Source organism: Nerophis lumbriciformis, linkage group LG03 (assembly GCF_033978685.3).
Source record: "Nerophis lumbriciformis linkage group LG03, RoL_Nlum_v2.1, whole genome shotgun sequence".
Taxonomy (NCBI): Eukaryota; Metazoa; Chordata; class Actinopteri; order Syngnathiformes; family Syngnathidae; genus Nerophis; species Nerophis lumbriciformis.
Window position 1 is genome coordinate 70717232 of NC_084550.2, and position 18372 is coordinate 70735603.

Consider the following 18372-nt stretch of genomic DNA (forward strand, 5'->3'; position numbering starts at 1 on the left):
GAACACCATGTTCAAGCATAAGGGTGTCCATATGTGCACTTGGCACCAGGACACCCTAGGCCGCAGTTCTATGATCGACTTTGTAGTTGTGTCATCGGATTTGCGGCCTCATGTTTTGGACACTCGGGTGAAGAGAGGGGCGGAGCTTTCTACCGATCACCACCTGGTGGTGAGTTGGCTGCGATGGTGGGGGAGGATGCCGGACAGACCTGGCAGGCCCAAACGCATTGTGAGGGTTTGCTGGGAACGTCTGGCAGAGTCTCCTGTCAGAGAGAGTTTCAATTCCCACCTCCGGAAGAACTTTGAACATGTCACGAGAGAGGTGCTGGACATTGAGTCCGAGTGGACCATGTTCCGCACCTCTATTGTCGAGGCGGCTGATTGGAGCTGTGGCCGCAAGGTAGTTGGTGCCTGTCGTGGCGGTAATCCTAGAACCCATTGGTGGACACCGGCGGTGAGGGATGCCGTCAAGCTGAAGAAGGAGTCCTATCGGGTTCTTTTGGCTCATGGGACTCCTGAGGCAGCGGACAGGTACCGACAGGCCAAGCGGTGTGCGGCTTCAGCGGTCGCGGAGGCAAAAACTTGGACATGGGAGGAGTTCGGGGAAGCCATGGAAAACGACTTCCGGACGGCTTCGAAGCGATTGGCGGGGCTCTCCCTTAGAGATAGGGTGAGAAGCTCTGTCATCCGGGGGGGACTCAAAGTAAAGCCGCTGCTCCTCCACATGGAGAGGAGCCAGATGAGGTGGTTCGGGCATCTGGTCAGGATGCCACCCGAGCGCCTCCCTAAGGAGGTGTTTAGGACATGTCCGACCGGTAGGAGGCCACGAGGAAGACCCAGGACACGTTGGGAAGACTATGTCTCCCGGCTGGCCTGGGAACGCCTCGGGATCCCCCGGGAGGAGCTGGACGAAGTGGCTGGGGAGAGGGAAGTCTGGGCTTCCCTGCTTAGGCTGCTGCCCCCGTGACCCGACCTCGGATAAGCGGAAGAAGATGGATGGATGGATGGATGGAGTTTGGACCTATCAGAGCACAGACAACATGAATAGCTCTCACAATGCCTTCTTTCGCGCCAGCAATGAATGAATGAATGAGTCTTGTGATGACTGAGCTGTGTGACACTTCTTTATGAATATTTGTCTCCTCTTTCCCACAGAGAGCTGAGAGCTTTGGTGGTGGAAATGGTTCTGGCCACAGACATGTCCTGTCACTTCCAGCAGGTGAAGGCCATGAAAAACTTCCTGCAACAGCCTGAGGGGTCAGTTGTCTACTTTTTTGTCCGCGTACAAGTTGATGGTTGTGTCACTGAACGGACGCCACCGCCATTGCAGCGTTTCAACCTGAGCAGTTACACTTGTTTAGTAGCAGAACCAGCTCAGGTAGGACTCCTTGTTCCTGGTCAGCAAGGGGATTCCACGTGTGCCATTGTCAGATCTGTAAACAACAACAAACAATACCGCCAATTCTGCAATTACCTGTCATCAATTAACCGCCAAGCTCGTATGGCCGCCAAATAACCATCAATGTCTTTAACTAGCACAAGGTTATTGTTAGATGTCCCCAACCATTGCGTGTGCATCAGTTGGGGACATCTCTGTGCTGCTGACCCGTCTCCGCTCGGGATGGTCTCCTGCTGGCCCCACTATGGACTGGACTCTCACTATTATGTTAGATCCACTATGGACTGGACTCTCACTATTATGTTAGATCCACTATGGACTGGACTTTCACTATTATGTTAGATCCACTATGGACTGGACTTTCACTATTATGTTAGATCCACTATGGACTGGACTTTCACTATTATGTTAGATCCACTATGGACTGAACTTTCACTATTATGTTAGATCCACTATGGACTGGACTCACACACTATTATGTTAGATCCACTATGGACTGGACCCTCACACTATTATGTTAGATCCACTATGGACTGGACTCTCACTATTATGTTAGATCCACTATGGACTGGACCCTCACACTATTATGTTAGATCCACTATGGACTGGACTCTCACTATTATGTTAGATCCACTATGGACTGGACCCTCACACTATTATGTTAGATCCACTATGGACTGGACTCTCACTATTATGTTAGATCCACTATGGACTGGACTCTCACACTATTATGTTAGATCCACTATGGACTGGACTCTCACTATTATGTTAGATCCACTATGGACTGGACTCTCACACTATTATGTTAGATCCACTATGGACTGGACTCTCACTATTATGTTAGATCCACTATGGACTGTACTCTCACTATTATGTTCGATCCACTATGGACTGGACTCTCACACTATTATGTTAGATCCACTATGGACTGGACTCTCACTATTATGTTAGATCCACTATGGACTGGACTCTCACTAATATGTTAGATCCACTATGGACTGGACTCTCACTAATATGTTAGATCCACTATGGACTGGACTCTCACTATTATGTTAGATCCACTATGGACTGGACTCTCACTATTATGTTAGATCCACTATGGACTGGACTCTCTCACTATTATGTTAGATCCACTATGGACTGGACTTTAGGGCTATATAAATAAACATTGATTGATTGATTAAAAAGCACTGGTATTAACAGCTGTGGCTGTAGGCAACCTCCTGGTGTCTTTTTTCATCCATCCATCCATTTTCTTCCGCTTATCCGTGCATTTGAAGTATGATAAGTGTTTGTTATCAAGCAGTTTAGTTGGCTCTGTATGCGCTTTAAAATGTTGCGACACTTGTGCAACAAGTATATCGGAGCCTTGTGGATTGACCAGTATTAATCCAATACGATATCAGCCGTGTCAGGACATGGTTTTGGCAGCTTACCGCGGGATCGTTCTCCCAGGAAGGCAAATGGATCACTCTGGACAGGACTTGCAGGTAGGAGCATGGTTTATTCTTGAGAAGTCAAAACAGCACCAAAATCAGAAAACTAGTCGAAGGAAAAGACTTGAAGCTAAAAACAAAGACTTAGCACAGCAGGAAACATGGAACTATGGACATGGAACCTCACGAAACTGTGGCATGAAATAAACAAGACTTAGGCACGAAGCGAACAACTGGCATAAACTATGGCATGGAACGAATAAGACTTACTTGGCAAGGCATGAGGCAAACAAAGACGCCAGGACGACTGACTGGCAAAGGCAGGCTTAAATAATGCCTCTGATTAGTGAGCGGGTGAACACTAATCAGAGGCAGGTGGAAATAATAAGTAACCATGGCCACCAAAACAAACAAGGGTGCACAAAAAACAGGAACTATGGAGTCCAAAACTAACAGAACATAACAAAAACATGATCTGGACCGCGGATCATGACAAGCCGGAATCATCCATACTTTAGTTCCAAATAGCTTGATCAAATGATACTAGTCTTGATCAAATGATACTTGATGAGATGATACTAGTCTTGATCAAATTATACTTGATCAAATGATACTAGTCTTGATCAAATGATACTTGATGAAATGATACCAGTCTTGATCAAATGATACTAGTCTTGATCAAATGATACTAGTCTTGATCAAATGATACTTGATCAAATGATACTAGTCTTGATGAAATGATACTAGTCTTGATGAAATGATACTAGTCTTGATCAAATGATACTTGATCAAATGATACTAGTCTTGATGAAATGATACTAGTCTTGATCAAATGATACTTGATCAAATGATACTAGTCTTGATGAAATGATACTTGATCGAATGATACTAGTCTTGATGAAATGATACTAGTCTTGATCAAATGATACTTGATCAAATGATACTAGTCTTGATCAAATGATACTTGATCAAATGATACTAGTCTTGATCAAATGATACTTGATCAAATGATACTAGTCTTGATCAAATGATACTAGTTTTGATCAAATGATACTAGTCTTGATCAAATGATACTTGATGAAATGATACTAGTCTTGATCAAATGATACTAGTCTTGATCAAATGATACTTGATCAAATGATACTAGTCTTGATGAAATGATACTAGTCTTGATGAAATGATACTAGTCTTGATCAAATGATACTTGATGAAATGATACTAGTCTTGATGAAATGATACTAGTCTTGATGAAATGATACTAGTCTTGATCAAATGATACTAGTCTTGATGAAATGATACTAGTCTTGATCAAATGATACTAGTCTTGATCAAATGATACTTGATGAAATGATACTAGTCTTGATGAAATGATACTAGTCTTGATGAAATGATACTAGTTTTGATCAAATGATACTTGATCAAATGATACTAGTCTTGATCAAATGATACTAGTCTTGATGAAATGATACTAGTCTTGATCAAATGATACTAGTCTTGATCAAATGATACTAGTCTTGATCAAATGATACTAGTCTTGATGAAATGATACTTGATGAAATGATACTAGTCTTGTTCAAATGATACTAGTCTTGTTCAAATGATACTAGTCTTGATGAAATGATACTTGATGAAATGATACTAGTCTTGATGAAATGATACTTGTTCAAATGATACTAGTCTTGATGAAATGATACTTGATGAAATGATACTAGTCTTGATCAAATGATACTAGTCTTGTTCAAATGATACTAGTCTTGATGAAATGATACTTGATCAAATGATACTAGTCTTGATCAAATGATACTTGATCAAATGATACTAGTCTTGATCAAATGATACTTGATGAAATGATACCAGTCTTGATCAAATGATACTAGTCTTGATCAAATGATACTAGTCTTGATCAAATGATACTTGATCAAATGATACTAGTCTTGATGAAATGATACTAGTCTTGATCAAATGATACTTGATCAAATGATACTAGTCTTGATGAAATGATACTAGTCTTGATCAAATGATACTTGATGAAATGATACTAGTCTTGATCAAATGATACTAGTCTTGTTCAAATGATACTAGTCTTGATGAAATGATACTAGTCTTGATCAAATGATACTTGATCAAATGATACTAGTCTTGATCAAATGATACTTGATCAAATGATACTAGTCTTGATCAAATGATACTAGTCTTGTTCAAATGATACTAGTCTTGATGAAATGATACTTGATGAAATGATACTAGTCTTGATCAAATGATACTTGATCAAATGATACTAGTCTTGATCAAATGATACTTGATGAAATGATACTAGTCTTGATCAAATGATACTAGTCTTGTTCAAATGATACTAGTCTTGATGAAATGATACTTGATGAAATGATACTAGTCTTGATCAAATGATACTTGATCAAATGATACTTGTCTTGATCAAATGATACTTGATGAAATGATACTAGTCTTGATCAAATGATACTAGTCTTGTTCAAATGATACTAGTCTTGATGAAATGATACTTGATGAAATGATACTAGTCTTGATCAAATGATACTTGATCAAATGATACTAGTTTTGATCAAATGATACTTGATGAAATGATACTAGTCTTGATCAAATGATACTAGTCTTGTTCAAATGATACTAGTCTTGATGAAATGATACTTGATGAAATTATACTAGTCTTGATCAAATGATACTAGTCTTGTTCAAATGATACTAGTCTTGATGAAATGATACTTGATGAAATGATACTAGTCTTGATGAAATGATACTTGTTCAAATGATACTAGTCTTGATGAAATGATACTTGATGAAATGATACTAGTCTTGATCAAATGATACTTGATGAAATGATACTAGTCTTGATCAAATGATACTTGATCAAATGATACTTGATGAAATGATACTAGTCTTGATCAAATGATACTAGTCTTGTTCAAATGATACTAGTCTTGATGAAATGATACTTGATGAAATTATACTAGTCTTGATCAAATGATACTAGTCTTGTTCAAATGATACTAGTCTTGATCAAATGATACTAGTCTTGTTCAAATGATACTAGTGTTGATGAAATGATACTTGATGAAATTATACTAGTCTTGATCAAATGATACTAGTCTTGATCAAATGATACTTGATGAAATGATACTAGTCTTGATCAAATGATACTAGTCTTGATCAAATGATACTAGTCTTGATGAAATGATACTTGATGAAATTATACTAGTCTTGATCAAATGATACTAGTCTTGATCAAATGATACTTGATGAAATGATACTAGTCTTGATCAAATGATACTAGTCTTGATCAAATGATACTAGTCTTGATGAAATGATACTTGATGAAATTATACTAGTCTTGTTCAAATGATACTAGTCTTGATCAAATGATACTTGATGAAATGATACTAGTCTTGATCAAATGATACTAGTCTTGATCAAATGATACTAGTCTTGATCAAATGATACTTGATGAAATGATACTAGTCTTGATCAAATGATACTAGTCTTGATCAAATGATACTTGATGAAATGATACTAGTCTTGATCAAATGATACTAGTCTTGATCAAATGATACTTGATGAAATGATACTAGTCTTGATCAAATGATACTAGTCTTGATCAAATGATACTTGATGAAATGATACTAGTCTTGATGAAATGATACTTGATGAAATGATACTAGTCTTGATGAAATGATACTAGTCTTGATCAAATGATACTAGTCTTGATCAAATGATACTTGATGAAATGATACTAGTCTTGATGAAATGATACTAGTCTTGATCAAATGATACTAGTCTTGATCAAATGATACTTGATGAAATGATACTAGTCTTGATCAAATGATACTTGATGAAATGATACTAGTCTTGATGAAATGATACTAGTCTTGATCAAATGATACTAGTCTTGACCAAATGATACTAGTCTTGATCAAATGATACTAGTCTTGATCAAATGATACTTGATGAAATGATACTAGTCTTGATGAAATGATACTAGTTTTGATCAAATGATACTAGTCTTGATCAAATGATACTTGATGAAATGATACTAGTCTTGATCAAATGATACTAGTCTTGATCAAATGATACTTGATGAAATGATACTAGTCTTGATCAAATGATACTAGTCTTGATGAAATGATACTAGTTTTGATCAAATGATACTTGATCAAATGATACTAGTCTTGATGAAATGATACCAGTCTTGATGAAATGATACTAGTTTTGATCAAATGATACTTGATCAAATTATACTAGTCTTGATGAAATGATACTAGTCTCGATCAAATGATACTAGTCTTGATCAAATGATACTTGATGAAATGATACTAGTCTTGATCAAATGATACTAGTCTTGATCAAATGATACTAGTCTTGATCAAATGATACTACTAGTCTTGATCAAATGATACTAGTCTTGTTCAAATGATACTAGTCTTGTTCAAATGATACTAGTCTTGATGAAATGATACTTGATGAAATGATACTAGTCTTGATCAAATGATACTAGTCTTGTTCAAATGATACTAGTCTTGATGAAATGATACTAGTCTTGATCAAATGATACTTGATCAAATGATACTAGTCTTGATCAAATGATACTTGATCAAATGACACTAGTCTTGATGAAATGATACTTGATGAAATGATACTAGTCTTGATCAAATGATACTAGTCTTGATGAAATGATACTATTCAAACAGACAACAATGTCAGGTATGACAAAGAAGAAGAGACACGTGTTCTCCTGGTTTGTTGGCGTGTCTCCTTGATGATGCAATCAATGCTGGATGTTGTGTTGTCATTTAAAGAGACATGTGTTGTCATGTAAAGAGACATGTGTTGTCATTTAAAGAGACATGTGTTGTCATTTAAAGAGACATGTGTTGTCATTTAAAGAGACATGTGTTGTCATTTAAAGAGACATGTGTTGTCATTTAAAGAGACATGTGTTGTCATTTAAAGAGACATGTGTTGTCATTTAAAGAGACATGTGTTGTCATTTAAAGAGACATGTGTTGTCATTTAAAGAGACATGTGTTGTCATGTAAAGAGACATGTGTTGTCATTTAAAGAGACATGTGTTGTCATTTAAAGAGACATGTGTTGTCATTTAAAGAGACATGTGTTGTCATTTAAAGAGACATGTGTTGTCATGTAAAGAGACATGTGTTGTCATGTAAAGAGACATGTGTTGTCATTTAAAGAGACATGTGTTGTCATTTAAAGAGACATGTGTTGTCATTTAAAGAGACATGTGTTGTCATTTAAAGAGACATGTGTTGTCATTTAAAGAGACATGTGTTGTCATTTAAAGAGACATGTGTTGTCATGTAAAGAGACATGTGTTGTCATTTAAAGAGACATGTGTTGTCATTTAAAGAGACATGTGTTGTCATTTAAAGAGACATGTGTTGTCATTTAAAGAGACATGTGTTGTCATTTAAAGAGACATGTGTTGTCATTTAAAGAGACATGTGTTGTCATGTAAAGAGACATGTGTTGTCATTTAAAGAGACATGTGTTGTCATTTAAAGAGACATGTGTTGTCATGTAAAGAGACATGTGTTGTCATTTAAAGAGACATGTGTTGTCATTTAAAGAGACATGTGTTGTCATTTAAAGAGACATGTGTTGTCATTTAAAGAGACATGTGTTGTCATGTAAAGAGACATGTGTTGTCATTTAAAGAGACATGTGTTGTCATTTAAAGAGACATGTGTTGTCATTTAAAGAGACATGTGTTGTCATGTAAAGAGACATGTGTTGTCATTTAAAGAGACATGTGTTGTCATTTAAAGAGACATGTGTTGTCATTTAAAGAGACATGTGTTGTCATTTAAAGAGACATGTGTTGTCATTTAAAGAGACATGTGTTGTCATGTAAAGAGACATGTGTTGTCATTTAAAGAGACATGTGTTGTCATTTAAAGAGACATGTGTTGTCATTTAAAGAGACATGTGTTGTCATGTAAAGAGACATGTGTTGTCATTTAAAGAGACATGTGTTGTCATTTAAAGAGACATGTGTTGTCATTTAAAGAGACATGTGTTGTCATTTAAAGAGACATGTGTTGTCATGTAAAGAGACATGTGTTGTCATTTAAAGAGACATGTGTTGTCATTTAAAGAGACATGTGTTGTCATTTAAAGAGACATGTGTTGTCATTTAAAGAGACATGTGTTGTCATTTAAAGAGACATGTGTTGTCATTTAAAGAGACATGTGTTGTCATTTAAAGAGACATGTGTTGTCATTTAAAGAGACATGTGTTGTCATTTAAAGAGACATGTGTTGTCATTTAAAGAGACATGTGTTGTCATTTAAAGAGACATGTGTTGTCATGTAAAGAGACATGTGTTGTCATGTAAAGAGACATGTGTTGTCATGTAAAGAGACATGTGTTGTCATGTAAAGAGACATGTGTTGTCATTTAAAGAGACATGTGTTGTCATGTAAAGAGACATGTGTTGTCATTTAAAGAGACATGTGTTGTCATTTAAAGAGACATGTGTTGTCATGTAAAGAGACATGTGTTGTCATTTAAAGAGACATGTGTTGTCATTTAAAGAGACATGTGTTGTCATTTAAAGAGACATGTGTTGTCATTTAAAGAGACATGTGTTGTCATTTAAAGAGACATGTGTTGTCATTTAAAGAGACATGTGTTGTCATGTAAAGAGACATGTGTTGTCATTTAAAGAGACATGTGTTGTCATTTAAAGAGACATGTGTTGTCATTTAAAGAGACATGTGTTGTCATTTAAAGAGACATGTGTTGTCATGTAAAGAGACATGTGTTGTCATTTAAAGAGACATGTGTTGTCATTTAAAGAGACATGTGTTGTCATTTAAAGAGACATGTGTTGTCATGTAAAGAGACATGTGTTGTCATTTAAAGAGACATGTGTTGTCATTTAAAGAGACATGTGTTGTCATTTAAAGAGACATGTGTTGTCATTTAAAGAGACATGTGTTGTCATGTAAAGAGACATGTGTTGTCATTTAAAGAGACATGTGTTGTCATTTAAAGAGACATGTGTTGTCATTTAAAGAGACATGTGTTGTCATTTAAAGAGACATGTGTTGTCATTTAAAGAGACATGTGTTGTCATGTAAAGAGACATGTGTTGTCATTTAAAGAGACATGTGTTGTCATTTAAAGAGACATGTGTTGTCATGTAAAGAGACATGTGTTGTCATTTAAAGAGACATGTGTTGTCATGTAAAGAGACATGTGTTGTCATTTAAAGAGACTTGTGTTGTCATGTAAAGAGACATGTGTTGTCATTTAAAGAGACATGTGTTGTCATTTAAAGAGACATGTGTTGTCATGTAAAGAGACATGTGTTGTCATGTAAAGAGACATGTGTTGTCATTTAAAGAGACATGTGTTGTCATTTAAAGAGACATGTGTTGTCATTTAAAGAGACATGTGTTGTCATTTAAAGAGACATGTGTTGTCATTTAAAGAGACATGTGTTGTCATGTAAAGAGACATGTGTTGTCATGTAAAGAGACATGTGTTGTCATTTAAAGAGACATGTGTTGTCATTTAAAGAGACATGTGTTGTCATTTAAAGAGACATGTGTTGTCATTTAAAGAGACATGTGTTGTCATGTAAAGAGACATGTGTTGTCATTTAAAGAGACATGTGTTGTCATTTAAAGAGACATGTGTTGTCATGTAAAGAGACATGTGTTGTCATTTAAAGAGACATGTGTTGTCATTTAAAGAGACATGTGTTGTCATTTAAAGAGACATGTGTTGTCATTTAAAGAGACATGTGTTGTCATTTAAAGAGACATGTGTTGTCATGTAAAGAGACATGTGTTGTCATTTAAAGAGACATGTGTTGTCATTTAAAGAGACATGTGTTGTCATTTAAAGAGACATGTGTTGTCATTTAAAGAGACATGTGTTGTCATTTAAAGAGACATGTGTTGTCATGTAAAGAGACATGTGTTGTCATTTAAAGAGACATGTGTTGTCATTTAAAGAGACATGTGTTGTCATTTAAAGAGACATGTGTTGTCATTTAAAGAGACATGTGTTGTCATTTAAAGAGACATGTGTTGTCATGTAAAGAGACATGTGTTGTCATTTAAAGAGACATGTGTTGTCATTTAAAGAGACATGTGTTGTCATTTAAAGAGACATGTGTTGTCATGTAAAGAGACATGTGTTGTCATTTAAAGAGACATGTGTTGTCATTTAAAGAGACATGTGTTGTCATGTAAAGAGACATGTGTTGTCATTTAAAGAGACATGTGTTGTCATTTAAAGAGACATGTGTTGTCATGTAAAGAGACATGTGTTGTCATTTAAAGAGACATGTGTTGTCATTTAAAGAGACATGTGTTGTCATTTAAAGAGACATGTGTTGTCATTTAAAGAGACATGTGTTGTCATTTAAAGAGACATGTGTTGTCATGTAAAGAGACATGTGTTGTCATTTAAAGAGACATGTGTTGTCATTTAAAGAGACATGTGTTGTCATTTAAAGAGACATGTGTTGTCATGTAAAGAGACATGTGTTGTCATTTAAAGAGACATGTGTTGTCATTTAAAGAGACATGTGTTGTCATGTAAAGAGACATGTGTTGTCATTTAAAGAGACATGTGTTGTCATTTAAAGAGACATGTGTTGTCATTTAAAGAGACATGTGTTGTCATTTAAAGAGACATGTGTTGTCATTTAAAGAGACATGTGTTGTCATGTAAAGAGACATGTGTTGTCATGTAAAGAGACATGTGTTGTCATGTAAAGAGACATGTGTTGTCATTTAAAGAGACATGTGTTGTCATGTAAAGAGACATGTGTTGTCATTTAAAGAGACATGTGTTGTCATTTAAAGAGACATGTGTTGTCATTTAAAGAGACATGTGTTGTCATTTAAAGAGACATGTGTTGTCATTTAAAGAGACATGTGTTGTCATGTAAAGAGACATGTGTTGTCATGTAAAGAGACATGTGTTGTCATTTAAAGAGACATGTGTTGTCATTTAAAGAGACATGTGTTGTCATGTAAAGAGACATGTGTTGTCATGTAAAGAGACATGTGTTGTCATGTAAAGAGACATGTGTTGTCATTTAAAGAGACATGTGTTGTCATGTAAAGAGACATGTGTTGTCATTTAAAGAGACATGTGTTGTCATTTAAAGAGACATGTGTTGTCATTTAAAGAGACATGTGTTGTCATTTAAAGAGACATGTGTTGTCATTTAAAGAGACATGTGTTGTCATGTAAAGAGACATGTGTTGTCATTTAAAGAGACATGTGTTGTCATGTAAAGAGACATGTGTTGTCATTTAAAGAGACATGTGTTGTCATTTAAAGAGACATGTGTTGTCATTTAAAGAGACATGTGTTGTCATGTAAAGAGACATGTGTTGTCATGTAAAGAGACATGTGTTGTCATGTAAAGAGACATGTGTTGTCATTTAAAGAGACATGTGTTGTCATTTAAAGAGACATGTGTTGTCATTTAAAGAGACATGTGTTGTCATGTAAAGAGACATGTGTTGTCATGTAAAGAGACATGTGTTGTCATTTAAAGAGACATGTGTTGTCATGTAAAGAGACATGTGTTGTCATTTAAAGAGACATGTGTTGTCATTTAAAGAGACATGTGTTGTCATTTAAAGAGACATGTGTTGTCATGTAAAGAGACATGTGTTGTCATTTAAAGAGACATGTGTTGTCATTTAAAGAGACATGTGTTGTCATGTAAAGAGACATGTGTTGTCATGTAAAGAGACATGTGTTGTCATTTAAAGAGACATGTGTTGTCATGTAAAGAGACATGTGTTGTCATTTAAAGAGACATGTGTTGTCATTTAAAGAGACATGTGTTGTCATGTAAAGAGACATGTGTTGTCATGTAAAGAGACATGTGTTGTCATTTAAAGAGACATGTGTTGTCATTTAAAGAGACATGTGTTGTCATTTAAAGAGACATGTGTTGTCATGTAAAGAGACATGTGTTGTCATGTAAAGAGACATGTGTTGTCATTTAAAGAGACATGTGTTGTCATTTAAAGAGACATGTGTTGTCATTTAAAGAGACATGTGTTGTCATGTAAAGAGACATGTGTTGTCATGTAAAGAGACATGTGTTGTCATTTAAAGAGACATGTGTTGTCATGTAAAGAGACATGTGTTGTCATTTAAAGAGACATGTGTTGTCATTTAAAGAGACATGTGTTGTCATTTAAAGAGACATGTGTTGTCATTTAAAGAGACATGTGTTGTCATTTAAAGAGACATGTGTTGTCATTTAAAGAGACATGTGTTGTCATTTAAAGAGACATGTGTTGTCATGTAAAGAGACATGTGTTGTCATTTAAAGAGACATGTGTTGTCATTTAAAGAGACATGTGTTGTCATTTAAAGAGACATGTGTTGTCATTTAAAGAGACATGTGTTGTCATTTAAAGAGACATGTGTTGTCATTTAAAGAGACATGTGTTGTCATTTAAAGAGACATGTGTTGTCATGTAAAGAGACATGTGTTGTCATTTAAAGAGACATGTGTTGTCATTTAAAGAGACATGTGTTGTCATGTAAAGAGACATGTGTTGTCATTTAAAGAGACATGTGTTGTCATTTAAAGAGACATGTGTTGTCATTTAAAGAGACATGTGTTGTCATTTAAAGAGCGAGGTATTGATTCCTGGTCACTGATGATCTTCCATGTGACCTTCTACTATGTCCTTTCTTGTGCTCTGCATTGTGCTGACCAAGCAAACCATCTTTCATCCATCAGTCCTTCATGCGTGTGTAGCCAGCATGATGATGATACAATAAAGAAGGCTCAAGGGCAACCTGTTGACCTTCAAAGTGTTCTTTTCTGAAGTGCCCTGAAAGCACAAATAGGAGATGAACAACAACAACAACAACAACATCCTGTTTAGGAACAACAACATCCTGTTTAGGAACAACAACATCCTGTTTAGGAACAACAACATCCTGTTTAGGAACAACAACATCCTGTTTAGGAACAACAACATCCTGTTTAGGAACAACAACATCCTGTTTAGGAACAACAACATCCTGTTTAGGAACAACAACATCCTGTTTAGGAACAACAACATCCTGTTTAGGAACAACAACATCCTGTTTAGGAACAACAACATCCTGTTTAGGAACAACAACATCCTGTTTAGGAATCAACTCTGGACTTCACATGATGTGTGAACACAACACCACAACACTGATGACTGGATGGTATCTTTCCACCATTGTATCATGCTCACACACACACACACACACACACACACACACACACACACACACACACACACACACACACACACACACACACACACACACACACACACACACACACACACAGACAAACACACAGAGACATACAGACACAGACACACAGAACCATAAAAACACACATACAGACACCCACACACACCCACATACCGACACACATACAGACACACACACACACGCACACAGACACACACACCACACACACACACAGACACACACACACACACACCCACGCACACACACACACACCACACACACACACAGACACACCACACACACACACAGACACACACACACACACAGAGACACACACACAGACAGACACACACAGAGACACACACAAACAGACACACATACACAGACATACAGACACACAGAACCACAGACACACATACACAGACATACAGAGACACACAGAACCACAAAAACACCCACACAGACACAGACACCCACACACACCCACATACCAACACACACACACACACACACACACACACACACACACACACACACACACACACACACACACACACACACACACACACACACACACAGACAGACCCACGCACACACACACACAGACACACCCACACACAGACACACACACACACACACACACACACACACACACACACACACACACACACCACACACACACACCACACACACACAGACACACACAGACAGACAGACACACACACACACAGACACACACACACACACACAGACACACACACACACACACACACACAGACATACAGACACACACACACACAGAGACACACAGAACCACAAAAACACACACACAAACACAGACACCCACATACCGACACACACACACAGACATACAGACACACACAGACACACTCACGCACACACACACACACAGACACACCCACACACACCCACGCACACACCACACAGACACACACACAGACACACACACCACACAGAGACACACCACACACACACACACACACACACACACACAGACAGACACACACAGACAGACACACACACACAGACTTACAGACACACACAGAGACATACAGACACACACTCAGACACACAGAACCACAAAAACACACACACAAACACACACAGACACCCACACACACCCACATACCGACACACACACAGACATACAGACACACACACACACACACACACACACACACACACACACACACACACACACACACACACACACACACACACACACACAGACACACACACACACACACACACACACACACACACAGACAGACACACCCACGCACACACACACACACACACCACACAGACACACAGAACCACAAAAACACACACAGACAGACACACACAGACAGACAGACACACACACACACACACAGACAGACACACACACGCACACACACACACACACCACACAGACACACAGAACCACAAAAACACACACAGACAGACACACACAGACAGACACACCCACACACACACACACAGACAGACACACCCACGCACACACACACACACACCACACAGACACACAGAACCACAAAAACACACACAGACAGACACACACAGACAGACACACACACACACAGACAGACACACACACACAGACAGACACACACACACAGACTTACAGACACACACAGACACACACTCAGACACACAGAACCACAAAAACACACACACAAACACACACACCCACATATTGACACACACACAGACATACAGACACACACACACACACACACACACACACACAGACACACCCACACCCACACACACACAGACAGACACACCCACGCACACACACACACACACACACCACACAGACACACACACACAAATACACACACACACCCACACACACCCACATACGACACACACACAGACATACAGACACACACACAGACACACCCACGCACACACACGCACCACAGACACACCCACACACACACACAGACACACCCACACACAGACACACACACACACACACACACACACACACACACACACACACACACACACACACACACACACACACACACACACACACACACACACACACAGACAGACACACATACACACACACACACAGACATACAGACACACACAGACATACAGACACACAGAGACACACACACACAGACCCACAGAAACACACACACACACACACACACACACATTAGAGATTGCAGCATGCATGATGTTGTGTTGCTGAATGGACTGTAATGTAATTCCATATACTGTAGAGCTATGGGAGGAGAGAAAATGTGAGCTTGTCTGGTTTGACCTTGTGTGTGTGTGTGTGTGTGTGTGTGTGTGTGTGTGTGTGTGTGTGTGTGTGTGTGTGTGTGTGTGTGTGTGTGTGTGTGTGTGTGTGTGTGTGTGTGTGTGTGTGTGTGTGTCTGCTTGTCTTCATTAAGCCTGATAGGATTCCAATGTAATCAGCTGACTACTCAGGTGACCTTTAAGCCTGATGAAGTGAAAAGATCCACACATCATGTTCCATACATTTGCTAATTAAATGTTTCAAAAGTAGAACGAGCCATTGACATTTGTGGGTTTGTACTGTAGTCAAAATGCTTTGGAGGACCATTTGGAAAGTCAACATGCATCCAACCTGCATGGCAAATTGTCAGCCAATAAAAACAAAACAAAGCTGTCTCACATATACACCTCAGGTCTGGTCTGCTGACATCCAAATAACAAGTACTAAATAGTGTTCAATGTAGAACCTGGTGTGTACTGCAGGATTTGTAGGCGTGGTGCAGGTGATCTCCTAAAACCTGATCAGGTTAAATGTAGTGACTTTTTAGTCCAGCACTTTGTATATCAATCAAACAATCAATAATAATAATAGATTTTATTTGTAAAAAAGCACTTTACTGTCATGTCTGTGTGATCATGTTTTTGTTTTGGTCATGTTCGTTTTGGTTTTTGGACTTTCTGTGCACTTTTGTTTTGTCACCATAGCAACCATTAGTTTTCACCTGTCACGTCACGCACCTGTTTCACATTTTGAGTCACGCGCCTGTTTTCGTTAATCATGTCTATAGTATTTAAGTTCATTGTTTTCAGTTTGTCGTTCTGACGACATCTCCACATGTATGCTTCTGCACACTCTCCACACAGCCTTAAGACCCTTGCTGCTATTTTTTCATGTCCATCGTTCACGTTGCTCCTTTTTGTCCATGCCAAGTGAGTTTTGTTTATTATTGCCACAGTTAGTGTTTTTTGTTGTTCATAGTTTTTGCCTTTGTGCAAGTATTTGGTTTCATAGGTTGTTCTCCACCTTTTGTTTACTTCCTTTTTTTTGTAGTTATAGTCTTTAAATAAAAATGTACTTACATTCCCGTCTCGCCCGAGCCAACTTTCCGTTGCATCCCGGAAAAGCTAACACCCAGGACCAAGTCATGACATTTACATTGAGTAAAACCTCAAAGTGCTACAGTATATTAAAAAAATAAAATAAAATAAAAAAAGATAATAAAAAATAAAAATAAAAACTAGAACAGCCAAATAGCTAAAACTGGTATGCATATATCTAAAAAAAAAAAAAAAAGCCTTTTTTTTTTAAAAAGAAGGGTTTTTAAGCCTTTTGTAAAAGCATCCACAGTCTGTGGTGCCCTCAGGTGGTCAGGGAGAGCGTTCCACAGACTGGGAGCGGAGGTAGGGTGTGGAGGATTTGGGGGTGAGTAGTTCTTTGAGGTAGAGGGGGGCATTTCCATGGAGGCACTGGTGGGTTAGTAGGGAGACTTTGAATTCAATCCTGAATGGAACAGGAAGCCATTGAAGGGATTTGAGAGTTGGTGTGATGTGGTCATATTTCCGCACTCTCATCAGGATCCTAGCAGCACTATTCTCTATGTATTGCAGCTTCCGGATGTTCTTGCTGGGGATCCCGACAAGAAGTGCGTTGCAGTAGTCTAGCCTACTAAATCAAAGTTGATTTATATAGCCCTTAATCACAAGTGTCTCAAAAGGGCTTGTGATTAAGGGCTATAAACAGCAACATGGTGTCAGTACAGGTAGTGAGTGTGCCACACAATCACTGAGGCGCCATTTACTTTTCGGAACATTCTGACGGTGTAATGTTGTCTGACGCCTGTCAGGCTCGGTCAAAAACAGGACTCAGATGCAAAGTAGTGTTGCGTTTTGGACCAGTTGTTCCTCCCAGGGAATTCAAGTCACAAGTCGCTCCCAAGCTCTTTACGACACTTAAAGCTGAGTAGGAAAACCAC

General features: G+C 38.0%; 1 protein-coding gene across 3 annotated transcripts in view; it reads left to right on the top strand.

Annotated features, from left to right (window-relative positions):
• pde1cb (phosphodiesterase 1C, calmodulin-dependent b) overlaps positions 1 to 18372 on the top strand; it is a 315596-nt gene that overhangs the window by 259696 nt on the left and 37528 nt on the right. For all 3 annotated transcript variants that reach the window (XM_061941990.2, XM_072912884.1, XM_072912885.1), the window contains one exon: positions 1156 to 1257. In XM_061941990.2, coding sequence (XP_061797974.1) covers positions 1156 to 1257 — 102 coding nt within the window. The remainder of the gene's footprint in view (positions 1 to 1155; positions 1258 to 18372) is intronic.